This window comes from Seriola lalandi, unplaced genomic scaffold, assembly GCF_002814215.2.
Source record: "Seriola lalandi dorsalis isolate HSWRI2012SDOR001 ecotype SW California unplaced genomic scaffold, Sedor1 jcf7180002054945, whole genome shotgun sequence".
Lineage (NCBI taxonomy): Eukaryota > Metazoa > Chordata > Actinopteri > Carangiformes > Carangidae > Seriola > Seriola lalandi.
Genome location: NW_019525496.1, coordinates 731,295 through 757,210, shown reverse-complemented (window position 1 = coordinate 757,210; position 25,916 = coordinate 731,295). Strand labels below are relative to the sequence as shown.

General features: G+C 41.5%; 2 protein-coding genes and 1 long non-coding RNA gene across 10 annotated transcripts in view; 2 read left to right on the top strand and 1 right to left on the bottom strand.

Moving 5' to 3' along the window:
• Positions 1-1,948, top strand: part of LOC147817534 (uncharacterized) — a 10,600-nt gene extending 8,652 nt beyond the window's left edge. Inside the window, exons 2-4 of one of the 2 annotated variants that reach the window (XR_015436281.1) lie at positions 257-393; positions 532-688; positions 1,815-1,948. This is a non-coding gene — a long non-coding RNA (uncharacterized LOC147817534). Of the gene's footprint in view, positions 1-256; positions 394-531; positions 1,272-1,814 lie in introns of those variants that run through there. The other variant, XR_015436280.1, reaches the window with a different exon arrangement.
• Positions 1-5,729, bottom strand: part of nkx6-3 (NK6 homeobox 3) — a 15,033-nt gene extending 9,304 nt beyond the window's left edge. Inside the window, exons 1-2 of the mRNA XM_023394156.2 lie at positions 5,655-5,729; positions 5,190-5,347 (exon numbers count right to left, since the gene is read on the bottom strand). The gene's annotated coding sequence lies outside the window, so the exon portion shown is untranslated. The remainder of the gene's footprint in view (positions 1-5,189; positions 5,348-5,654) is intronic.
• sorbs3 (sorbin and SH3 domain containing 3) lies at positions 3,782-25,916 on the top strand. 7 transcript variants are annotated; one of them, XM_023394023.2, is made up of 21 exons: positions 3,782-3,860; positions 11,867-11,939; positions 12,726-12,914; positions 13,135-13,207; positions 13,558-13,682; positions 13,842-13,905; positions 14,786-14,824; positions 14,919-15,006; positions 15,753-15,861; positions 17,455-17,508; positions 17,676-17,783; positions 18,479-18,534; positions 19,947-20,017; positions 20,627-20,688; positions 20,782-20,828; positions 20,950-21,064; positions 21,163-21,288; positions 22,767-23,309; positions 23,442-23,545; positions 23,677-23,783; positions 24,171-25,916. In XM_023394023.2, exons 2-21 carry the CDS (start codon positions 11,928-11,930, stop codon positions 24,230-24,232), a joined length of 2,154 nt encoding a protein of 717 aa, XP_023249791.1. In that variant the 5' UTR covers positions 3,782-3,860; positions 11,867-11,927; the 3' UTR covers positions 24,233-25,916. The 7 variants fall into 7 exon arrangements, with proteins under 7 accessions (XP_023249791.1, XP_023249796.1, XP_087026487.1 ...); XM_023394028.2 differs by lacking the exon at positions 3,782-3,860 and adding an exon at positions 6,516-6,658 and having other exon boundaries at positions 22,767-22,868; XM_087170361.1 differs by lacking the exon at positions 3,782-3,860 and adding an exon at positions 6,517-6,658 and having other exon boundaries at positions 20,630-20,688.

The window sequence follows — 25,916 nt, the reverse complement described above, 5'->3', positions numbered from 1 at the left end:
ACTACTAACGGGAGTTGACCTCAGTCAGCCACTGTGGGCCATGATAAACATCGACAGACAGACATGCTCCATTTTCCTCCTGGGCGAGTTTACTCTCATATAACTATGATGCATTGTTTACATTACAGCCTGTTTTTCTTGTTGGTATTTATATGTTTGCAGGGCAGTTCACATGCACTGACAACACCGATACTTGTTCAAATGACTGTTAAAAAAAGGTGAAATGATTTAAAACCTCTCTTATTCTTTGCTGCAGGCTCAGAGAAAAAAGGGCTGATGTGCACTAGAAGATCCTGTCCTGCATCTGAACACCTCGCCTCATAGATATTAACAACCTCAACAACTTGATCTCTGATCTCTCCAACATCTGTCTTGACAAGAACATCTCAGCAGGTAAGAAAGAGTCCTTCCAAACAAATCCCCTCTGATTTCAGTGTTCTGAACATGTTTAACCACAGAGGAGGAGGGTGTCATCGTGTTTGTGTTGAAGTGATCAGTCTGGTAATTAAGATTCCTCTCTTCTGATCGTAGATGAATACTGTGTGGTGTGCATGGAGAGAAAGGCAGGAATCACTCTGCCTTGTGGCCACCGGTGTTTGTGTGATCACTGCAGCCCCAGAGTCGTGCAGGAGATTGGAACCTGCCCACTGTGTCGACACGAGATCAGAGCTCCATCAGTGGAGGGCAGGTGAGTCTCTGGGGCGGCCTAGGCTATAGTAAATCTGAATGTTATGATAAACAATGCACTATGATGATATTAATGTGTTCTTGTGTAGCCCAGTGGTTAGGGAGGTTTGGCTCAGTCTTTACATATTTTGTTATATTTGCAACAGTAATGTTGCAATGTTTTCACAGCACTCTGCAAATGTGAAAGTACAACACCAGCTAGGTTTCATTATGATTTCTTTACAATTCTAAGTCTTTGCAGCAGTCATATATCCATAAAAATGTTCCCTCATTAATGTTGTAAATCATTAATCAATCTTTATTTTGTAAAATTAAAGTTTGTCTGAAAATTAAGTTTTATATTATTCTATTATCATATTAACATGAATACAGTCTTTACATATTTTGTTATATTTGCGACAGTAATGTTGCAATGTTTTCACAGCACTCTTCAAATGTGAAAGTACAACACCAGCTAGTTTCATTATGACTTGTTTACATTGCATGTTATCATGGCTGCAGAGCAAATCATTAATCTGTTTAAGATAAACCATTATAAAGGCACGTGATTGTAGTTTGACCTTGAAAACCAAATGTGGCTAATGGTGCAAAAAATTTGTATTAAAAGCTTTCTGTCACTTCTTCACTTACTTTTCTTTGCAAAAGTGAAAGAGCTCCACATGTTAACAGATGTTTGCTTGTCTGCTACATGTGGGTTTTAGAACATACATGTTGGATCTCTCCTGTTTGACACACTGTGCAGATTTCACCTTCCTGACTGAAAAGGAAATACCCAAATGTGAACACGGGCCTTGTCTCTTCTGTAGTAGGTCAGTCTTGTGGTTTGCATATCCAGAACATGCATTCAAGGAGTTTACACTATGTCACAAGCAACAACAGATCGAACTAATAACAGGTTTTGACCTCTGCCGCCTGTTGTGGGCCATGATAGAGATCTAAGAGCGAGCACGCTCTATTTACTTCAGCTTTGGGTGACAAGGTTCATTTCTGTATATCGAAGTAGCTTTTTTTCCCTCTCATTTATTAGCTTGACATTTCACATGTGAAACCTAAGCCCAATAATAATCTGAATATATGACAGAATGATATGATTCCCCTCTGATGCTCCTCTCACTTGATGTTGACAGCTGCTTCAGTGTGGAGCTGAATTCGCTGAAGTTAAAGAAGCCTTTCATGAAAGCAGCGAACACATCCCTTGTGTGGCCATGGAAACCCTAGCATCACAACCAGAGCAACTTACTGTTTTGCACTTTAAACTGAGGTGACACCATTTTATAACTTACAGTTGTTTTGACTTTCACATGCTGATTGGTTTGCAGATGTGATCTATATGATTGGACCGTGAAGAAGGAATTCATTACCGGAAAACAACTGTTGTTTTTCTTCTTTATAACCCTCATGAAGTGCAGTGTATACATTCCAGTCATATAACTGTGTGTTTGTGTGTTCTTGTGTGCTACTGTGTCAGCGAGGTCACACATGCGTGGTCCATGATTTATAGACAGACATGCTCCAATTTCACTTTGCTTTTCAAGTGTATTATTGGCAACGGTATTATGCATTTATAATTTAATCTATTTTGATAAAATTATTTATAATATTATTATATTATTATTATTATATTTTCTCTCTTGAATATTTATGCCCTCGGCCTACTAGAACAATGCCTTGCACTGCTATATGTAAATATTGTAATATTTATTATGAAATGTGTTGATAATGTGTGTATCAACCTCATTTGATTTGCCAACTGTTTTATGAGATTTTGTGCTTGGACACTATTTCTAAAGACTGACTGTGGCATGTTTGAGATTCTGGCGACATCTGTCTGTGCATCTGCAAAAATACAAACTTCACACAGTTCTCTTTTAGAGCCACTGAGAGGCAGTGTGGTCCTGCTTATCATGTCAATGTCCATTGCAAAACAAAGTCTGTGAAATAAGAGAATACTTTAGCATGCTAGTTTGTTCTAGAAAGTTTCGCACAAAACAAAATTACAAATACAAATACATTTTTAGACCAGTGAAGGCAAAATATGCTTCAAACTATGTCTTTCAGCATCTGTTAGCTGCATGTTTCTCATCTAAAAGTAATCTAAGATGTCACCATGGAGCCGTTGGGTGACATCTCCTGGGTCCAAGGTGAAGATAGACTCCAGAGAAAAAGAGAGAGCTGTGACCTTTGGTTTCTGATCTCACAGGCAGCCAACCTGTTAAATGTTTATCTTGGATGGCAGAGCTGAGAAAGCTGTGTCTGGACTCGGGCTGCAGGAATCCAGCAGGCGTCTGCAGACTCATATCTCAGGACACGGAAACATGGGAGTGGGAACTGGTGGATGAACCTCTCGGGGGTCCATGATGACACTTGATTTATAAAAGGAAAGCAGTAGCACTTCTCCTTTTGGCTCTGCTGCAGGGGTTTTCTAATGCAGGGTGAGTAAGTCGGGCCTGGTGCTGGAACAAAACATGGAAATACTGAGACTTCTCTGAGACTCTCGAGAGTTTGTGTGTGTGCGTGTGTGTGTGTGTGTGTGTGTGTGTGTGTGTGTGTGTGTGTGTGTGTGTGTGTGTGTGTGTGAGAAAGTAGAGAAATATTCTGTCCTGGATTTACAGGTGACAGGTGAGCAAGACAACTGAGTCATCTGGATCTCATAGAAATGATTCTTTTGTACTTGATATGAATGTGACAGACACACTATCTAAAGACCTAAGACAGTGACTAGACAGTGCTATTATAATATGCGTGTCACTCAGGCCTAGTTATTGACATGGCTAAGGAAATCTCCTCCTTTTCCATTGCTTTAAAACACTAGAGGGCGGTGCCACCGAGCCTGGGCCTGTTTGGGAATCTCTATTGTTTCCAGCTGTGGATGGAAACTATTACTGAGTGCCTGCTCCCCGATGAGCTCCACAGTGCGTGCTCACACACAGACATGCAAACATTAAGACACACATCTCCGTACACACGCCTACGAACACTCAGTCAAACATTCGGCCCCACGCTGAATCATTCAGCAAAGATAAAAGACACTCTTGTTGGCCTTAGAAAGAGAAAAAGGGAGGGAGAGAGAGGGAGAGAGAAAGAAAGAAGAGCAGCGGTGGTTCCCTCCTTCTTTTTCATTCACTTCCTCTCTCCCTCTGCACTGAGGAGACCTCACTGCTCAGCTCAGCCCTGTAAGTACTGTACGACTTGTGCTGCCACTTCAAACCATGACTAGAGCGAGGGTTTGTCTCAGGAAAATACAGATTTAGAGTTTAAAAGAAGTTTTCCCAGCCTCTGTGTTTGTCATGTGACTGACTTTCTAGTTTTGATCTGGTAGCTTTGAGTTACATATTTATTTGGGACACAGATTTGAGCATCATGTTGTTGTTGCTATGTTTCATCACTGGATTTTTTCTCACTAGAAACCACTGTGACAAACATGTTGGCGCTGTTTATCTTTGATCTGTCATAGTGGTGGCAGTTTTTTTCTTCTCAGAATGTTGTTGAGCAACAGTTGAGCAGGTTTATGTAAAAGGGCAGATATGAGGAGGACTGTACTTCCATCCACTAGATGCCATATCTTTTATTGTGTGGTTCAGAAGATGGTTATCATCATATCTCTCCCAAAGATTCCTCTTGTTGTGGCTTCAGTTGTTGTTTTGGTCTGAAACATTTCAGTGTGTGAATATTTTCCTGTTATAAATGTCCTCATTAATCTTTTTTTTTTTTTTTATTTTAACTCAAACCAAACGTCTCAGCAGAAGCATCCTAAGAGCAGCAGATCCCATGAGGATTTAAGAGTTTACCAACGATGTTTGTCCTCGTCAGGCAACAGTGTAAATCAGAGTCCTGGGATGTGCACAGCTCAGAAAAAATGTTGTTTACCGCTAAAATAAACCCTGATGCTTTTGTGTTTATTCTCAGAGACATTCCAAGAACCCGACCTCAGAGCTCAACCTGTGGTAGAAGTGACACATGCCAGTATTGTATGATGTCCAGTGCATCTTATCAGGTCCTCTGTGGTGATGTTTGTTATTTCAACTTGTTGACTCATATCTCCTCAGATCTTCCTATTTGATGAGTTTTATCTAGTGAGTTTTACTCTTGCTTGAGACTTGCTGTCTCTTGAGAGAGCTGCTGGTTTTTTTGTGTCCAGAGCCCAGAGCTATAGTCATTAAGTGATATAGTTTTATATTACATAACATATTTATGTCACTCGCTGGAATCTGTGGCTCTCAGGCTTTTTAATGAGCTTCTGTAGTAACATAGCACTCAGTGTGAAAGGACAGTGGTTGGCCTTTACAGCACCGTAAAGCTGAGCTGGAATCTATCCATCTCAGCAGCACTGAGGTAAAAACACCATGCCTCTTCCCTCCTGTCCTCACTGTGTTTCTCTGTGTTAGAATGGGAAAGGGTGAAGCCCTGTGTTTGTTCAGTGAAAAGACAAAGTGAACAAGGATCCAGTGTGGGAGAGGTGTTGAGTCCCAGGCCAAAGCTGCAATCGCCTCTTGCGTGATTACCTCATTTCGCTGCAGAGTGACAGGGTGTCAGATGTGGTCACAGCGGGGTGAAAGTCTGCTCCAGCAGGACACAGATTACGAAGGCAGCCTCCTCCTGAAGCCTGCACTGCCCGGCCTGCCCTCCAGGCTCCAGGCTCAACCGTTTGGCAAAAACAATCCTGTGAAGAGAACAGGCGCAGTAAATGGATATCTGCCCTGCTCCACCAAGCCAGACCACTGAATTATTAAAAAGAGCTGAGTCCTTCAATTTCAAGTTGGATCGGACGCACACACACACACACACACACACACACACACACACACACACACACACACAAACGCACTCATGCACTCACTTTTAAACAAATGGATAAAACACTGACTAGACCCTGTTACATGTTATTCTTTGCCCTGTCTTTAGTTTATTGCTAGAACCCTAAATGCATAAGCTGATTGCATTCGTTAGCAGGTGACTGAATCACTCACCTGCAAAGTGGACCTTGTAACAGAGTCTACCTGCTGCACACTCGGTGCCAAAACAAGTCTGTCAGCAGGTTAGATTTCAGGTTTTGCAGTGTTTGCCTTCATTGGCAAGAAGCGCAGACAAACTGGAAATCCTGGTTTTATTTGGGCAAGTTCTGTATGCGAGAGCAACAGTAGGGATTTGAGAATGTGCTTAATTCCTTCTTGAAAGTTTTTGGCTCTGCGCTTTGACCAACCATCCTACTGGAATTTGACTGACTTATCAGTGCACATACTGCATCTCCTACTTTGAATAATTTGCTGTTAAAAGTGTAAAACATGTTTGAGTTGCTTGTTATTTCCTTCAGCCAACAGTGTTGCTGGTGTGTGTGTGATCATGGGAGAAAGTCAGCAGGACTTTGTGCTGTCAGTGGTTGACTGTATGTTGCGGAGTAATGACTCTGAAATGCTTCCAAGGCCACTGGAACAGAAAGAGCTCCTATTCTCCCTTTATGCCTTCAGCTAGGCAGAGACCTGGCCTTTGCACACACACACACACACACACACATACACACACACACACACACACACAAAAGGAGAGGGAGGCATGGGAGAGATAAAGTTAGGAGGGGGTGCCATGCAGTCACTGGTCAGTGTCTAGTACGTGAAGGTGATGAACTATTTGAATTCCCCTTTGGTTAACCCTGTGCTGTGAAATATCACCTTATCGCAACAATAGGCCTCACTGAAGGAGGTGTCCCGGGCCGACAAGCCAAGAGCAGGGTGGCTTTTGAACGGGGGCTGAAGTGGGTTGCTATGGCGATGCCTGTCAACCGGGAAGTCCTCTGCACGGAGGCAGGCAGAGCGAGGGCTGGGAGAGAGAGAGGGGGAGCGAGAGAGAGAGAGAGAGAGAGAGAGTTTGTGTGTCCTGGCTACTTTCATGAGTGAGAGGGAGAGGGAGCAGGGCAGGTCGGCAGCGTGGTTTACGTGCAGGGCAGAGAGAGAGGTGCTGCGGTGCCAATTTGAAGGTGAGTGCACTCTTTCCCATGGGAACACAGGTTTAAGTCAGAGGGAGTGATCTTAAACATTGTGATTGTATAGAAGCTTATGTGGTCGGCTGTTTTGCAAGAGTGTTTTTGTTAAGGTCTGAGTAACCTGTCACCTCCCAGGTTGATGCTGACTGCTCAGGGCTTACACGCTGCTCCACAGGATTAGTGAGTCAGGAGCGCAGTGTCTTTTAAAAAAAAAAAAAAGGGCATGCTTTTGCAATACACCTGAAAACAAGTTGACCCATGTGATCTGTGGGGTTTTGGTGTAGAGACAGACCTGTGGGAGAGCAGCTGTGAGTTACAGCTGGAGCACGGAGAGAGGGCACTGTGGGCAGTGTTTCCCAACATGCCAGCCCTTATTGCAGATATCAAGTCTAATGGCCCCGGGACTGTCCAAGCATCACCGGAGGCTCCCCTTACTGTCAGGGTGATTTCCACAGCCAGCCCTGATTCCCTTTGTGATATTACTGAGGGGTCTAGCTGCCAGTGCTCATATCCACAGGCTGCACTCAGCTTTGAAGATGCAGAATGACAGGCATGAGGATTTGTGACATTTTTCACCAGTTACTGTGTTTCAAGTGTGTATTTTCTCATGCTTTGTCTGACAGGTTTTACTTTTACACACCCACATGAATAAGGAAGTATCTTGAATGATTAATATCTGTTTGTTTTAAGAGCAAATCTGATAAACAGTACAGCACAGTACAGTACTGTGAGGCTGTGATTTACTGCCGTGCAGCTCTTCCTGGGAACACATTGCCTCTCCATTGACAAGAAGCACACAGTCTGACTCCTCCTGTTGCTCAGACAGGAGAAGCACCATACAAGGAGGTGAAATACTTCTCTCCTGATAAATGTGTGTATCCCCCAATAACTGCATATCATAAACTTGCAGCTCCAGGACCTTGTATGGGCTGCATCTGCACATCTGCTGCAGAAGGGCAAGTGTGGTTGTGCTATCAACCTCACAGGACCTCTAACATCTTTCACATAACTGCAGAGTGACTCACTGAATGTGTTTAGAAATAAATGCCCGTTTTATTTATTCACCAAAAGTGCTTGTAATTACCTTTCATCGCTTTTTAAGGCAAAATTTCTTCTTTCTTCTTTTTTCTTTTTTTTTTACCTTGTTATGTAACTTGTTGACCAGCAGTAACTTTGTGTTCGTGCAAACGGGTGATAAGACTTTACCCTTCTGTCCGTCACGTTGTTAACATTGAGGAACTAACTGCTTCGTTAAAAGATCAGAGTCTGTTTATACTTTTCCAAGATTGTCTAAGAGTGTTTGATCTCATTCGTAATGCAGGTCAATGGTCGGCCAAACAAAATGACCACCTTAAGCAAATATTGAGCTAATATTTTTGCCTGCTTTCATTCATGTAAATGACTTTGATCCGTTCATTGGACTGTGTGCAGCAATTCCCACCTTATTGAGTCAATGATTAACTCTGCATTTCCACTCACCACTCTGCACATGGAAGCAGAGGATAACACTTGTGCTAATGAATGGAGATCAATTCATAAGTGACACTTTTATTTGTTTTATTTAAAGCCCATTGTCCCTGCTCATTATACCAACACTTCCTTGCACAGATGATTTATGGATTTATTTATCGATTCTCCCTCTGACCACAAATCATTAGTTTCCTGACCAACAGATCATAGAGGTTATATGGGTCAACGCTGTGACAGTTATTCATTAGGGTATGCGTGGTCACCTTGACAGCCTTGTTCTTAGCGAGAACAATGCGAGAAGCTCTGCATGTGGTGGAGGTCATCATAGGTCAGGGTCTTCTCAGAAAGACCTAGTCTCATCCTTCTATGGAAGAAAGACAAATGTGATGACTAATGAGTGTTGAGAGATGTTGACCTCATAGCAAGCTCTCTGTATTTAAGTTGATCCTGCTGTAGTGCTGAATGACAACTAAATGGCGACTGTATTGTCAACTATATCCACACATTTTTAAGTCTTTTTTTGCAATAGTGTTACTATTACATGTCTCTTGCGCGGCTGTTCCCAGCTGTTGAAACCTCCCATTGTGATTCTCAGGAATCACAGGGGTGTGGTGAAGTTCAACGACCTTGTAGCTGCTGAGTAGGTCTGCTCTGGCTCAACAACTTCAAATAATAGTCCGGTTCCTCATCCGCTCCTTTCAGATAAAAAAAAAGGAGAAGAAAAGAAATCCTCATGCCGAAAGTAACTTTCGTTTTTAGAACTATGTCACAGCACAAATGTTTAATTTTATATAGCTGATTCAGCTGTACAGACTTCTGTTCCTAGGATTCATTTACAGAGTTTAACATCTGGTCAAGTGCTTCGAGAGACCGGATGACCTTCCTGGGAACAGAGGCAAAGATTTCCATACCAAAATCCCTTGATTCTCGTTTTGCAAGTCATCGGTTACCCTGTGCTGAACTAAATGTAAAGCAAGAGTAGGATGCTACATAAGAAACAATGTGTTTTCAATGAGCTGGATGTCTAAACAGCTGGTGTTGTGAAAGCATGTCTGAAGCAGGACATCATCTCATCTTCATCTGAGATGCACATGGGCCTTTTATGGCTCTGTTTTCCTAACTGATCCAGCAGTGATAATGGACTTCTCACCTAGCAGGGGTTTGACTTGTAAATACTTTTTATTTTTTTTGTGATAATGATAGCATCAAGGTGCTCCAATTCTAAGACCTAGTCTCCATGTGAAAGCTTATAGCTTCCTCCGCTGTTGAATCTCAGTAATTACATAAGAATGTACTGGGCGTTCAGAGCAAACCCAGGGAGAGCCAGACTTCTGGACAGGGATTTTCTTGCTAGATATCAACACTGATTTTTCCTTATTAGGCAGGATTGTGTTTGCTGCTCTGGATGAGGGAATGTGCTGGGGTATTTCTCTGTTGGATTTTTGCTCCCCAGAGAAATGAGACACAGAGACACTGTTATGACATGAGCTTACTCATCCGGATGCTACGTCGATGACGAAGGGGGTTTCAGCTTTTAGGCCTCTGAGTGGAGGGAGTTCCAGCTCTAAAAATATAGTGAAAGACTTTTATCAGTTTATTTACATGGGGATTCAGTCCTACACAGAAATAATAATGTGTTATAAACTGTATGTGTTGAGTTTGAAAGACATTTAGGAGGCAGGGAGGGTCTTATGAAATATGCTATTAAGTTATGGGAAATGTAGGATTCTGTGTTTTTGGAGTTTGACCCATATTAGAGATTAAGTCAGGTTATCTCAGCCACTGCTGCTTCAATCTCTTTATGGAAGTGCAACAGAAAATCAATGTGAGTATCCCTTTAATTCTACATCTTATTCATAAATGTGTTCATACTCTTCATGTAACCACACCCATTGTGAAATGTTGTTGATGCTTGAATGGCAGCAATATAGAAGTGAAAAAACAATGTTTTGTTTCCTGAATCAAACAGGCATGTCTGGAAATAGTACTTCTCGAAAACGCTAATGAATCCCTCACCCAGTCATTTGTTCATCAGTGCGGTTGGGGCCTTTACACTGAGCGGCAGCTTGCTCAGGGGAGATCTGGAGTGAAAACGGCAAACACCATTATTTGTAAATGCTGCTTGTTTGCAGTGTTGCCTATTGTTAGATGGATAATCAGCTGTCTGTGGCTGCTTTAGGCAATGATAGGTCATTTGTCATGCCTGAGCTGTAATGGTATTGTCGTAGACACAATCCTCCAGTTCCTATATTTTTCCTGTTATGTAACAGCGTTTACTGGGAGATGATGACTCAGATCAAGTGACATCGTTGTCTGGAAACTGGAACATTGCTTCTATCACTATATGGGCTCTGTGCTGTCTCCTAACCTTGCACACAGAGACACTGAGTGTGTATAGCTTAACGTCTTCACCACAGTGATTATACACTCTACTGCTCAGCTGCGAATGCCACATGGAAAACTCATCAGTGACTTGGGACCAGTGCGTTGGGCAGCTCTCAGCTTTATGGCCCACACTTGGTCATTACTTTCTTGCCAAGCTACAAAGTCATAGTTTGCACCAGAACATAAATAATAGCCTAATCCTTATATTAAAGCTAGTGTTTGCTTCAACATTTACTATGTCTGATGATTTCTTCTTCTGTCCGACTGCACAGGACCAAGAATCACTTAACAACTTGCTTCTGCAGAGGCCAGGCTTGCAGGGATATAGGGCTGTATGCGGGTCTTGGTTTCTTGGCGTACTCTGTTATTATGGCTCATTCAGCCACTGTAGTTTAGAGGTGCCTGTTTCATAGAGGAACGGAAATGGCCTCCCCCTCATTCTCCTCATGCCTTTGATGTTGAAACAGCAGGCCTGATCTGTTTTTCTGAGGTGCAATCGATTAGGAGCTGGTCTCCACCTTCAGTAGCTGACCTCCTCCGTCATCCAGACCCCTCAAGTCCAGCTTAGTACAACACTGTGTGAATGGGAAGAATGAGGCAGTCATGTGAGTCACACTCATTGTTTTGGGTGGTTTTTTCCACAGTAACAGGGAAAAAGCGGGTGACGCTAACTTTCCTTCTTTGGAATAGTAGTGGGATGGGATAATGGAACAGCTGTCAGGTCTGCCTGGAAGTAAAATGGGATTTATTACAGAGTGGCTTTGTGGAACCCCACACAGCTAATGAGTCGAAGGGTTAAAAGGGACAAAATACTGAATAAAAACCGAAGAGATACAATCTTCAGATCTTTCAGTTCTTCTCACATTTGATATCTCCAACTTAAAATATCTACATTTTCTCAGTCAGCTGTAGTTGGAGCAAAACAGTCCTGATAAACATTCAGTTTTCTGCCTGAGTTAGAACAGTTTTAGTTATCGCAACTCATTTCCAAAAAACAATCAAGATTTTGTGACATTTGACTTTGATTTTTGTTGATTTAGTCATAAATATTTGATTTCATATAGACACACTCAAAGTTAGAGTTAAAACAAAGGTTTCAGGGGCTTTAATGCTTCTGATGGTGGGTAACCTAAAATTCCCGGGGATATCTCCAACAATTTATCCTCAAAGCAGAGCAATAAACTGAGAGTCTTTTATCAAATAGAAGCCAACACACAAAAACTTGACCAAAACACACATAAAATATTACTCTCAGTCTAATGTTACTCTGTCATTATAAATATTTCAATGAAAAAGAAAAAAGTGTAATTTCATATTAAAATGTTTGCATTTTGTATGTCTTTGCAGAAACCTTTGATGCTGGGCAAAAGAATTTGATATCCGTCACACAAGGACCAAAACAGATCACATGCAGTCTCAGGTAAAGCTGTTTTTACTTATGCTAAAGATCGACATTTTAGGCTGTTGAACGAATGCCATTGTTTTGAATGAGCACATTTAACTCCAGGAGGAACACTCATGAGTGTCACACAAGTCAGTCCAGGCCAGTGTCACAGCAACACGCCTTGGGTACAGATAACAGTTCTAGCGTTAGCCACTGTAGATGAGAGACACGGGGGGGGCTTTCCCATGACCCCCATGACCCCCGGCAACCACACAGAGTGGTCAAAGCACCTGATTGCAATACACAGCGTTCCAATAGATGAACTAGACTGGTCATCATGAGCGGGAGGTGGGGTAAAAAGATCACTATGGAGACCACAAGACTACTGCTAACCCTGCTGGTCTTTGAGGTTGACATCAACGACCCTTTCCCAACCTCACTGGCCTCAGCTCCGCCCTCTGGCTGGAGAATAGGGAGGCCTGGTGAATAGGGAGTTAATGGACCCATAATGGTCCTCTCCTGTTTCAGTGCCCCCACTCTGCACCTTGAATGAGGCCTTTCTGCAGTTGTGGCAATAGAGATGATGAAGAGGGTGGAACAACACTTCCCACTGGTCCTGCTTTAAATAAATTAGGGGCCTTTTCATCAGAGGCTCCCCCACAGAGCTCAGTTATTCTCTGGAGAATAGCTGGGCCGCTAACAAGTTCACATGACCTCCCAATAGAGAGCGGTGTTTACTCAGGGCCAGTAGGAGGACATGACAGGAGCAAAGTTCACGCATTGTTTTTGTTCATCCATATTTCTCATTTCCTCTATGTTTAGCAACTTGCAGAAGTGGTTGGCAATCCACATGGCTCCCGGATTATCTTTTCCGGGGAGCCTGGAGTTTATTCAGGGCAGAAGATACTAACTTCTCCAGAGATGATCCATGAGGTGGTCATCTCCCCTGGACTCCCTACTCCTCCACTGAGTCCTTTTCACTCTTCAAGGCTGCCATCTGGAGAGTTCAAGGTATGCACATAAATGTCCTGGAGGCTGTGTTAATAACAATGCTGAGGGTGAGCACATGGATTTCAGCAAACAAGTGCTCCTCCCTGTGGAAATATGAAGCATCACATACTATACATCCAGCCAAGCACATGTTATGTTTTGAAACCATCATTATTGTAGCTGTCAGTTACATTACACTGAGATATTATCGAAATTATTACATCATTCTTCCTTTCTCAAGGTTTCAGAGGTGAATGGAAGTGGCCCGACAGCTCTCAGCTTTGGATCGTACTACGGCCCCTCACAATCACACGGTAAGAATTTTTAAATCCGTGCATCACAGCAGTGCTGGACAACTAAAAATATGTTTTCGGGCTATAAATATTTAGGACTATGTTATTGTATTAAGAGTGAGAGGACATTGAGCATCATAGGAGTGTAGTATTGTATTTAATGTTTTTATGTGAATGTGAGGATGGAAACAATAGCTTGAAAAGGCTACATGTCCTGTGGACAACATACAAAATAGCTTGGACTTCCAGGTTAGATGTGATGTTGAAGAGTCTAAATTCAGATTAACGGTTGGCTACTTTACCTGAAATCAACTGAAATCAATAATAAAATGGAACAACATAATTACTAAAATTACATTGTTGTGACTTAGGTGGACTGTCCAATGGCTCTGCCACTTTACCACGAAGCTGGACTCCCACCAGGGAGGAGAGGCTCATCAAGTTCTCTGGAATCGGTCCAGTGGATGAAACTGGGATGCCCATTGCCTCCAGATCTGTAAGACAAAAAAAAAAAAAAAAAAAGCACTGCCTGATCACACATAAGCTTGATTAATTTTTTTTTTTTTTTTTTGCCATATCCAATGTGTTGCATTTCTCAAAGCCTTATTCAACAGGTTTGTTTACTTTGTGCACCTCCCCTCTCTTCCTATACCAGAGTGTGAACAAGCCCAGAGACTGGTACAAGAGCATGTTCAGACAGATTCACAAGAAGCCAGAGGGTAAGAACGTTCCTCCTCCTCCTCTTCTTCTTTCTCCTCCTCCTCCTCCTCCTCCTCCTCTTCTCACACACACATGTCCAGAGTGAATTCCTTTCTGTCAGTGTCAGGTACTACTGAGGTGATCCAACAAACAGATTATTGCAGAGGCAGAATGAGACATGATGAAAGAGCCCTAAATCTTATGTCATTTCGTTTTATTAACTCTGACAATAATCCCGCTTCTTATCTCAGCCCCTCCCACTTCTAGCTCTCCATTTGTCTCTATTACGTGTTGCGTAATAGAGACACATTCCCTGTTATTTGTATGGTTAATGGCACCATCGCAGCACAGAGGTGGTTTTAGTGGATTACTCTGGATCAGCTCTGTCAAAGAGAAATGTTTTCAACTTTCTGCCTCTGTGATTTGTCTTCTTAAACAACTTTGGATTTCTAAGTGCTGAGAAGCACTTTTGCACTTATCATGGGCACATACAACTTATTGAGACGCTACTGTTGATCTGAGGACAGGATTGCTGTGGGAAACTTTTTTCCTCTAAAATAGTCTAAAGTAGTTTGAATTGGCTTCACATTGACCAACTACAACATCAGAAAGCTTCTTACACTTAAATATTTCAGCAATACATATTATATATAACATACAGATAATATACAACAGTCTGTATTTGCTACTTTGACGTAAGTAAAGGATCTAAAATACTCCTTCCTGCACTTGTATTATAAGAGTGAGTATGGTCTCAGTATGAGACAAATCCAGCCATATTGTAAGGAAGTATTCAATTATGAAATAGAAATGTATAAATATGATATTTTGATTGATTTATCTAATTAAAGTACTCCACTTTTATATGTCTAAAAAAAGTGTCCCTGTTTTTTTTACCAGAAACTGAGCTGGAGGATTCAGAGCGGTGGTCAGCCGAACGTAAGTGAATCAACCAAAGTCTACATTGTTGTCAATTCCATAGTTACATAATTAATTTATAGTTAAGACTGACCTTCTCTGATCAACTGTGCAGGGCTCCAGTTATCTGCCAACACAGAAGAAAGTAATGACAGAGACAATGATCCCTTCAGACTGACACCGTATGGAGCGCTACCAGACTGGTGAGTTTACATTAATTTGATTTAACTGCTTCAGGGTCACGGGGTTGGCTGAGCATATCCCAGCATGCACTGGAAAGGGAGACAGGCAAATTGCCAGTGCATCACATGGCACATACAGTCAGCGAGAATCCCTTACTTTCACACCTTTGGGCGGTTTGTTAAAGTCTGGAGTCAATCTGAGCTGCATCTTTTTTTAACTGTGGTAAGAAAATGAAACCTAGAGGCCCATAACGTGACACAAGACGTCCCAGAGACAGGAGTCAAACTTAAAGCTACAGACAGTTTGAGAAATATGCTTATTTGCTTTTTTGCCAAGAAATATAGTAGATGAGAAGATTGATAAATGTGTAGCTACAACCAGCAGCTGGTTAGCTTAGCTTAGCACAAAGACTGTAAACAGGTAGAAAACAGTCAGTCTGGCTTTACGCGGTTAACTTCCGGCCATACCTGCTGGTAACCACTCGGTACCTCCAGATAATGACATTCTGAATTTTTTTCACCTGCTCATAGTAGAATATGCACCAATATGCATTTATTCTTCACATCAGATAACGTCTGCAGGTGACGTCTTTACCTGAATACCAACCAAAACTCAGGCCAAGAGCAGTGGAGGGAAAACGTGTGGGAGAGACAAGTTTGGATTTGTTTCTACAGGCACTCACAATGAAGCCATGATTAAGTTGCTGTCCATGGTGTGCGTGTGTGTGTGTGTGTGTGTGTGTGTGTATTGTGGTGTTATGTTTCAGGACGGAGGATGTAGATAAGCTGTCAGACCCAGGAAAGCAGCACCCTCAACCGAAGAGCATATACGACTTTGAGCCCGGGAAGAGCACCACTTCAGAGAGCCACAGCCAGGTACGACCTCACACACAGTCATGGCTTAAAAATAAGATCTGGTATCACTCTGATTCCAGGAGCAGAAAAAAATGCTTCTGCATGATTATGTAGATTTGTTCTGCATTGTTGCTGGCTCTAATCACAGGGATTCTTTGTGTAGTCCTTGTGCTCTCCCAGTGTGCAGCTCGAGAACAGGTTCGAGGATGGGCACCTTTTCTTTAAGAATTATAGTCTAAGTCATCGTATTTCATCTCCTCACACAAGGTGTCTAGTAACTTGTGAGTGTGCTCACCAACACAGGTGGTCACTCCTCCCTTTATTCTTTCATTCTCTAAGCTTTTTCAGGCAAGAAAAGACATGATCTAAGTATTTTCATAGTGTTTCTATCAGGTATTTTAGTGAAAGTTTGATTTTCAAGCTGCTGAAGTTCACACTTTGACTCATACATTATTTATTTAACGCTTGGGTTGTAATTCATTGTCCTGCTGTAATTGAGTGTGCAGCCGTTTGTATGTGTCTGTGTGTTTAAACACCCCTGGTGAGTTCCAGAGCGGCGTCCCTACAGTGTTTTGAATGGCTCTTGCAACATTGTCCCAGATCTGGTGCATATTGTGCCTTGTGTCTGCGCTTGTGAAGAAAAGGAATCTTTGTTTCCACTCCCCCACGGGAGCCGAGGTGTCTTGTGATCCGTATTATGGTGTTAACCTCTTGTGGTGTATAATGGCTCACAGCATGGAGACTTAATTCATTTCCTCTCTATGACAGTGTCCAATGTTCTATCCCCTCGATGGCGTTTAGAAAACCAGTGTACAGACCATATCAGGTGTTGTGCTGTTTCACAGTGACATTATAGTCTGTGATTGTAGTGAGGATGACTTCCAACTGAGAGGACGTTCTTGGCGTTCAGAGAAACACATTCAGCCAAGGTTTTGCAAAAAAAGAAAAATCAGAAAATTGAGCAGTGGCTCTGTGGTTCTCGCCAGCACAGCCTTTTAAAGTAATGCTTGGTAGAATCAGCTGCTTGCAGTCATGTTCAGTTTTTGTAAAGAGAGGCTGAAAGCAGTATTGGCTGGCTAGTTAAATCAAGCTCTCTAAACTATTGATGTTTCCTTATACTGCTGTTGGCATCTTGACACCCAGCCTGTGTCTAAATCCTTCTTAACTGTTGTTCACACATTTTTTCTGAAGGGAATTGTTGCAGAATGGATTAAACTGTGAGGGGACCACAGGACAAAAATTAGTTGTGGGCCCTATTACACATCATAGCAGCATCAGACCAATTAATCATAAGAAACACAACTTTATGTATTAATATTTATTAATATGGACCATGAGAGCGGATCATAAGTAAGCACTTGTGACCCTCTATAGAGCCTGAGGTGCAACTTTAAATAAGGCCCAATAGAAAGTAGCTGATATTGGTGAAAATTCCTTAATTCATTTGAATTATATATAATCAGTACATATGGGTTCCTGGATGTCTGTTGCCCCAGGACAGCTACCTGCTGTGCCTGGTTGGTAATTCAGCCTTGGGTTGCAAAAGTTCATGAACATGATCAGTTTAGTTTAGTTCAGTAACAAGTTGAATAAAAATATTTTTTCTGTTCTTAGACTTATCTATCCCCGAGGAAACAGCCGGAGAAACCAAAGTCACCTTCAGTTGAGGTGAGCACCTTTGACACAATTTTAATTTCTGACTTTCTGCATTCACTTTACCAAGATTTTATTCTTTTTGAACCACTATGAAATGGGACACCATTAGGTCCCAAAAATCCGACTGTGTGTTGTTGTTTTAATTTTGCCCTTCCAACTCCATCACTGCTCGGGCTCAGGCCAGTCTGGTCTCTGAGCTGAGTCGATTTGAGGCTGAGCTGGACTCGGAGATCCAGGGCCTGGAGAGGAGACTTTCCCAGAAGAGGCAGCGTCGAGGCCGGGGTGAGGTACTGAGGCCCCCTCCTGACTCTCTCTGCTGCAGCATCCCTCCTCCCCATCCAATCTAGCAGAATCCCACCCTCACCCTTAGCCCCCCCCCACACACACACACTCCGTGTGAAGGCTGTGAGCCTCAGTGAGATCCCTCTGCTTGCTAGCTTTGACCAAGTATGTTTTGTTTTTTTGTTTTCCTCTGTGACCTGGATGACAGCCTTGAAATCACCTGCCTGCCTTGCACTCGGATTGATCTGCTATGTTAATCACCTGCCTGCCAGTTCCCCGCACCCACCTCAGCAAATGTAGCTCTGGCTGCCAAAAAATAAAAAGAACTTTTAAATTCTAAAAAGTTTTCTTTAAATCATATTTTTTTGATAATATCCTTCAGAACTTCCCTTTGCAATCCCACAGTGCTTGTCTGAGAGAGCGACTTGGATGAAACCCTGCCAAAAAATGTTGTTGATTCTCATGCTATTCCTGATTCTGGTGTGATTAAATCAGCTTCATAGGCTGTAATCTGACTGAAATCACAGTCAGCCCAGACAGATCATGAGTGGTGCTGTTTGTAGACAGGGGAGGATAGGACCCAGGGGAGTTCTTGCTCCTTTGGGAGTGGTCAGCACCTCGACTTTGTCTGAGTTGTTGTGAGATTTCCTCCAAGCTGTGAGATACAGAAGGCTGTGTTTAATGCTCACTCTGCTTGCAGGAGGCCAGTGGCAGGGATCCAGTAACTGCTCCAAAGACTGGAACCGCAAACTACAGGTCAGTGACAGAAGTACTTAAGAAGGCGATATGGAATATGATTACTCTAAATGATATTCAGCAGCTTATAATGACATTTATACTGACTTTTTAACCACATTTTTATGATTCAAGATGCAGGTTTTTACAATAGATTCCACTAGGAGACTGACTAAAAGGGCTTTTCCTGCATTGTAGTGTAATAGATAACATGACAGTGATCAATGATAAAACAAACAAACTTAGATTTCACTTAAATGTTGCAGTGTTCTCAAAGTGTACAGATTTTCTTACATATACCAATAAGGCAGTATAAATTAGATTCAGGGCTCTCAGTACTGACTATGAACCTTTTGCTTTTAAATAATGTTTTGTAAAAAGTGGATGGAGACGTTTAGCAGTTATTAAAGAGAGACATGCAGGGCAGGTTAACAGAAAAGCCAGGGTCAGCTACCGCATAACAGACCTCCACTGAGCACAAGACCCCCGCCTCCTCATCTACTTTGATATTGCTTCATGAACTGGGAATATAACCGCCCATTGCTTTCTGCAGTTTTAAGCAACCGAGCCATGTGATTGGACCGAGTAATAACACTTTGCAAGGTACCTGTTAGTTGATCAGATGACTCTCTGCCCTCGACACTCTGTTTGGAAACTGGTGAACTTTAACAAGCTCAAGTACAGTATTTGTTACTTCAAACACCAGACAGCATTCCACATTTCTCACCATGTGTGTGATGCATTCTTGGTGGATTCTCGCTGTTGTTTGCTAAGTTGAGCTCATGGGTTTTGACCTTTTCTTCTTAGATGGGATCAGGGCCTTTTTTTTTTTTTTTTTTTTTTAAGAGTTTGTTGCTAAGGACACATGCAATTAAAACTTACAGCAGCAAGAAACAGTCTAATTTATTTTAGTTTATTTTAGCAGTTTCCTGTTACTCACACATTGTTTATCTCTGGATATCCAGCTGCAAACCCTAGAATACAGCACAACATTGTCTGGAAATATGCAAATGAGTTTGGAGGAAGTCAGGCAGGAAGATTTGGGTTTTGGATTAATTCTTAACCCAGAAACCACTAAACTAATGATTGATCATGAACGGAGTTTCACGGCTGTAAAGATAATTTAAGCTCCAAACTTCATAACTTAACCACATTTTAGATTCAAGGATGAGTCACACAGTATCATCTGCATGTTCTTTTTAGCTGTGTGATTATTTGTCTCACCTCTGTCCAGAAACCAGCAGCTGCAAACAGATGCACTGCACAGTAAAACACATATACACACACTGTGTCCACTGTATGTGTGTGTGTGTGTGTGTGTGTGTGTGTGTGTGTGTGTGTGTGTGTGTGTCTGTCCTTTGATGTCATTAGAAACCATTCCCCCTTATTGGGAGTGACAGTATAAAAAGATCATATTTTCTTCACTTTTTCAGCAATTCTACAGCATCAAAGCAGCCTGTCCATCGCTCAGCCCGCACATCACTGGCTTCCGTTCCCACATATGGTAAACATGGAGTTTCTACCCTTTTTCTTCCCAAGGCACAGGCATACTGTGATTTTTGCCACCAACTCTGCCATGGCTTTAGTAATGATTTTGATAAGAACCTTAGTAGTTTATAGCCTACTATCAGCACTGTCCATAAGTTTCTTGAACCCAATGACACAACAAAAGACACATGCACTTCCATTAGCACGCCATCATTAAATCACGCTGCATATATTTCATGAAAGCTTTAGTAATCTAATGTATTCTGATGGTCTCATGATTCTCTTCCATTGCCTCTGTCTTCTTCTGCTCTGGCATTTTAGATGAGGCTGATGTGAGCATGGAAAGCTTGTGTCGTTTTTTTCCCTATAGAAACAGAAGGTGCTGTAGATGGGCGGGGAGGAAGCCCACAAAAATAGGAAGTGGAACTCGGAAGACCTGATAAAAGATTAGATTTATCCAATTGTTTTTCCTGGAAATACAAGCGTCTTTTTGAACTTATGCACTGCAGCTGTTAAAGCTGTGATTGCCTTTTCATAGCAACACATTCAAAAACAACATTTGCTGAACAAAGTGTGCATGTTTTAGACTCCTTTCACACCATTGTGCTTTCACTTTGTTTCACAGTAGAACGTCTCTCCCCTGCAAATGAAATCATGGAGCTCCCACCCAAGAAAGAGGAGAAAAAGGTATGTTTCTTTTTTTTTTGTTTTTGTGATCTGAATAGATTCAGAATAATTCATATGATTATGGCATCTGAACAAAACTCTTTCTTTTTCCAGATGAAAGCAGCACGAGTCAAGTTCAATTTCCAGGCTCAGTCACCCAAGTGAGTTAGCTGATCTAATAAATAAGCCATTTCCTTTCTTGCATACTCATTTACATTTCTGAAAGAAAATGTTCAATTATAGTCATATCGGATTTAAAGATTCTCTTGTTCCTTTCTTCAGGGAGCTCCCACTGCAGAAAGGCGACATTGTTTACATCCACAGGCAGGTAGATGCCAACTGGTTTGAAGGAGAACATCACGGAAGAGCTGGCATTTTCCCCACATCTTATGTTGAGGTGAATTTCTTCAAGCTTTTCATTTGATGCTATTTCTCTGTCATGTGCTAATTGTCTAAGACCATGTGACTATAAATGATTTCCTTTGTCGTTAATAGATTCTGGCGCCTACAGAGAAGCCGACACCTATAAAGTCTCCCACGCTACAGGTGTTGGATTATGGGGAAGCTGTGGCTCTGTACAACTTCAACGGTGATTTACCTGTCGAACTTTCTTTTCGTAAGGTGAGTAATAACACGGTTCATGTTAATGTGTCGCTGAACTCATTGCTGCACAAGAGAGGATCTTTGTGCATACAATCAGCCTGAGCTCAAAATTGAAGCTGCAGCAGAGATGAAGATGCTTTGCCTCGTCATTGAGGCCCTGTCGATTAGCTGGTTAGTTTGTTTTAGCACAAAGACTGGAATCAGGGGGGAACAACTAGCCTGTCTCTGTGAAGGGTAAAATCCAAAAGGTCAAAGGTCAACTTTGCTAAGACATCATAATGATCTGCATTATTAAGGCCATAACTCAGGGAAGATTATGACCATATTCAGAATTTGTAGCTTCTTTTCAGCAATATCCATATGTCAAACATTGTCTTTGTGTTTGCAACTATCAGAATCAGATTTGTTGATCAACCATGGGAACACATGCAAGGAAATTTGATTGCTTTTTTTGTTTCTCTCAATGAACGTACACACTAATACAGTAGACATACAACAGAACAACAACAACAAAGACAGTCAAGTTAAATCACTTTTATAAATTTCTATGTTACAAATAAAAATACATGTAACTCCCCCAATGTCTGGACAGATATTGATGTAAACTTCAACTTGACTGGTTCGTGGAGGGATACAGCCATGAGGGAATAATTCTCTTTTGAACAGATTAAAGAAATGACAGGCTTGATAATGAGAACTTGTGAATTAGTGAACCTCAGAGGTGCTGGTACGTGGATTCTGGCTAGCTGTTTCATTTTTTCCTCTCTTTATGTTAAGCTAAGCTAAGCTAAGCAGCTGCTGGACCTGGCTTCATTTTTAATTTGGTAACATGAAAATGGTGTTAATAATCTCTATCTTCTTGTCTTACTCTTGTTAAAGAAACAAATATACACATTTCCTAAAATGCCTCTCTATTTCTTTAAGATTTTTTTTTTCCTTTTGTCATGTGCCTGTTTGGACAGAGAATTGTAGGCCCAATGCCAAGCTTTGTCCAAGAGTAACAAAATCAGCCTACCAGCACCTGTAAAGCTCACTTATTAACATATAATATTGTTATTGTGTCATTGCTGGCAACCTTGTGGTGATGAGAAGACTCAAGGAGGTTACTCTTTCCAATCTTTGTGCTAAGCTAAGCTAACTGACTGCTAGCTGTAGCTTCATATTTAAGTACAGACAGAATGTGGAGTGGTATTGATCTTCTCATGTAACTCTCAATGATAATTAATAATAAAACCATTTAATAATTCTTTTCAAAACCAAAATAGGGAATTTATATCAGGAGAGCACTTATATTAAATCTGAGTAATGAAGTCACTACACCACTGCCACATCAGGCTGTCAAAGTGAAAAGCTCCTTTTTGTGAGGTTTGCAGTTTAAGATAATGATGCAGCCATTTGATGTGTGTATGTTAAACCGACATCAGTATTTCATTGTTATTGTAAATGATATTTTTTGTGTAATATCTACTTTAAATTGTGTTTTATTTTTTCCTCAGGGTGAGGTGATCAATGTAACCAGGCGTGTTGACGATAAGTGGTTGGAGGGGAGGATCTCAGGGACCAGCCGGAGCGGCATCTTCCCTGTCAATTATGTCCAGGTCAACAAGATGCCTCGCACCAAATACTCTACGGACGACTACTCACCAGGCCCCATGTCTCCCGTCTCCCCCGGACCTCAGAGTCCAGGACGTCCACTCCACTCTCCCTGTCCGCGTTCACCATTCACCCCCACTTCCCTCAGCCCCAAACCTGAGCACTCCCCCCTGAAGCCGTCTTCACCCGTACCTTATGGCGGCCCAGCTTCACAGTCACGCTCCCCCACCCAGACACCTGTACCCAAAGAAATGGCCTATCAGTGGCCCCACAGCACCTCCAAAGCTGCTTCACCCACCAACCAGAACAGCCACTGGGCTGGGACACACTCAGCTAACCAGAGCTCCACAGCTAGAGCTGTTTCACCTTCCACTCAGTCGTCAGCGTCTGCACACAGAGCAGGAGCTACCACAGCGAACACTCCCAGATACACTGACCCGTCACAGGTCTGCTCTCACTGCCTCCCTGAGAAAGTCACTGCATGTCCTCACCAATGGTGTTACTGTTAGAGTTGACAGAAATGTGACTCAACACTCCTTATTTTATAATGCTTGACATGAAGTTTCTATTTTTTTTAGGGTGCAATACCAAGCCAGGCTACTCCGCCTAATGCACATGTCCACTCCCTGAGGCGAACACACATCCCAAACAAGCCTGGTTCAACAGCGGTGCAACATCAGCCGTACGTCTTGAGATGAGATTTGAATGTTTTTATTTGTTCACATTGTTGCAATGCAGACCAAGTGTTGAAGCTTGGGTGAATTTGTGGCTCAGACCATTTGTTGGTCTATTTTTCTGTGTTCTCAATTTTAGATTTAAAGCTGTTTACAACTACAAACCCCAGAATTCAGATGAGTTGGAACTCAGAGAAGGAGACATTGTACAAGTGATGGAGAAATGTGATGATGGCTGGTTTGTAGGTAAGGAATGAAGATATTTATTTTAAAATAACAAACAATTTTATTCCCAGGGTTTGTTACTCCCTCAATATATTTTATTTTCATTTTTCTATATAAAAGCAGGTTTATATAGAAAGGTTTATTCAAAAAAAAAAATTATTTAATAAAATGTATTAAAAATTAAAAAAAAAACCCAAACAAACAAAAAAAACCCAAAACAAAACAAACATTGAATGAAAATTTCTGAGGTAGTCAAGTATTTATATCAAAACATTTTACAGTGTCAGCTCGCCCTCTGGTGGACATCATGAAACATTGCAGATGTAATTGGCATTCACTTTAGATGCCTTAATGTAGTTGTTTATAGTTTGTGTTGTGTGATCACAGCTTGTTCTCTGCTCTCTGTAGGTACGTCAGAACGGACTCGTGCTTTTGGGACTTTTCCCGGAAATTATGTGGCACCAATTTGACTTCCTCACTTCCTGCTTGCCCACATCCATCTGGACTCATAAGAGCCCAACCTAATCACTCCAGCTCACTCCAACAGATCCTGCTTTGTCACCCCAGCATTTCTTCATCCCACTACCCACCACACTCCCAAATCTGGTTTAAACAGACCTGCATATTCACTCTGTTTCTCCGAACAGAGGTGAAGGCAGGGACAATTGTGTGGTTTCTCACTTCCCTGCATGAGTGTGTGCATGTGTGTGTGTGTGTATGTGTGTGTGTGTGTGTGTGTGTGTGTGTGTGTGTGTGGGGGAGTGTGTGTATGTGTGTGTGTGTGTGTTGCACTGAGTCTTGGAGAGTGTTTTCACACACACCACTTGAGAGGAAAGGATGAATGCTGATGATACTGTGTCAGATGCGAAGAATGGTCTTTTTTGTTCCACAACTATTTGCAGCTGCAGGAAATTTGCATTCCTTCCAACTGAACAGCACTGTTCCCTCTGAAGTCCTGATACAGTATGATGCTGCATTCAGCATTTTGTCACCACAGTGCCATCACAAACCACTGCTGAGAATTTTGAATGAGGATGGCAATTTTTTCTAGCATTATGTTGGATTATTAATTTTTTTTTTTTCCTTCAAATATCTTCCCCAGATTTCCTTTCAGATCTCTGAAAACACCCTGGGCAAGTTTGCGGAAAAAACATGAACATCTGTAGATGTGGTTAAAGTAAAGCACAGAAAGGGCTCAGACATGTTCGAGATGGGTTTACAGCCTTCTACAAGGCTTTGCAGAAGAGAAAATATAATTAGTTCATGTAATGGTTTCTTAAGCAAGTTGTTCATTATAGAATGTTTGGCTTTTTTTGGATGACATGTGTCCATCAAAAGCCATGGAGTGAAATGCGAAAGTAAAGAGGAAGATTATGTTGTTGAAATGAAATGTCAAACCTCTGTAAGTTGTACAAGATCATCTGTGTTGAATAGCTCTAAGTTAAATCTAGGCAATGCCTTCACAGCAAATGGTTGAATGAAAGTTTGAAGTAATACATATGTGCCAAATCTAACATTTCATAACATTTCTTTATTAATTCTCCACTGAACAATCCAAGCTCACTTTATTTCTGCCATGTTTGCTACTACTGTTTTACAGTGTTATCTATGCTTTGGGAGTTAATCTTCTCACTCTGAAAACAGTATTCAGAAAATCACTTATGTGTGTGCCAGCGCCGCCTTTGATGAGTGGGATGTGTCTAACTCTAATTAGAAATCCTCATCATGAAGTCATTTTGCTATTTTATGATATATTCATGATTTCACTGTAAAAATGAATCATATTTAGCAGACACAGGACATGATTGTACAGACTGTAACCTTTTATCAAATTGAAAGTATAATATATATTTGCTTATAAAACAATGTATCTCATATGTATGGTACGCACTTTTTTAAAAACAATTAGACATTACAGAGTGAGACCGAAAGGAGTTTGTGTTCTTGTGTTTTTTTCTGTCTTAATTCAACAACACTTAAAGTGTGAAGCTGACTAACAGGAAAGACCATTAAATGTAACTTTCCATTTCATTCAGGTATTAGTATTTGAATCTTATAAAATATACACATATCCCATAACATAAAAGTGGCAACCAAAATGAAATTAAAATACATTTACACAAAATACAATAAATGTAACTTTGAGAGAAGCCA

Excerpts from the sequence above, each read along its gene's own strand:
- sorbs3 (XM_023394023.2), top strand. Across the intron at positions 13,683-13,841 it reads TGCCCATTGCCTCCAGATCT|AGTGTGAACAAGCCCAGAGA; the intron begins GTAAGACAAAAA and ends TTCCTATACCAG. Across the intron at positions 20,689-20,781 it reads CCAAGAAAGAGGAGAAAAAG|ATGAAAGCAGCACGAGTCAA; the intron begins GTATGTTTCTTT and ends TTCTTTTTCCAG.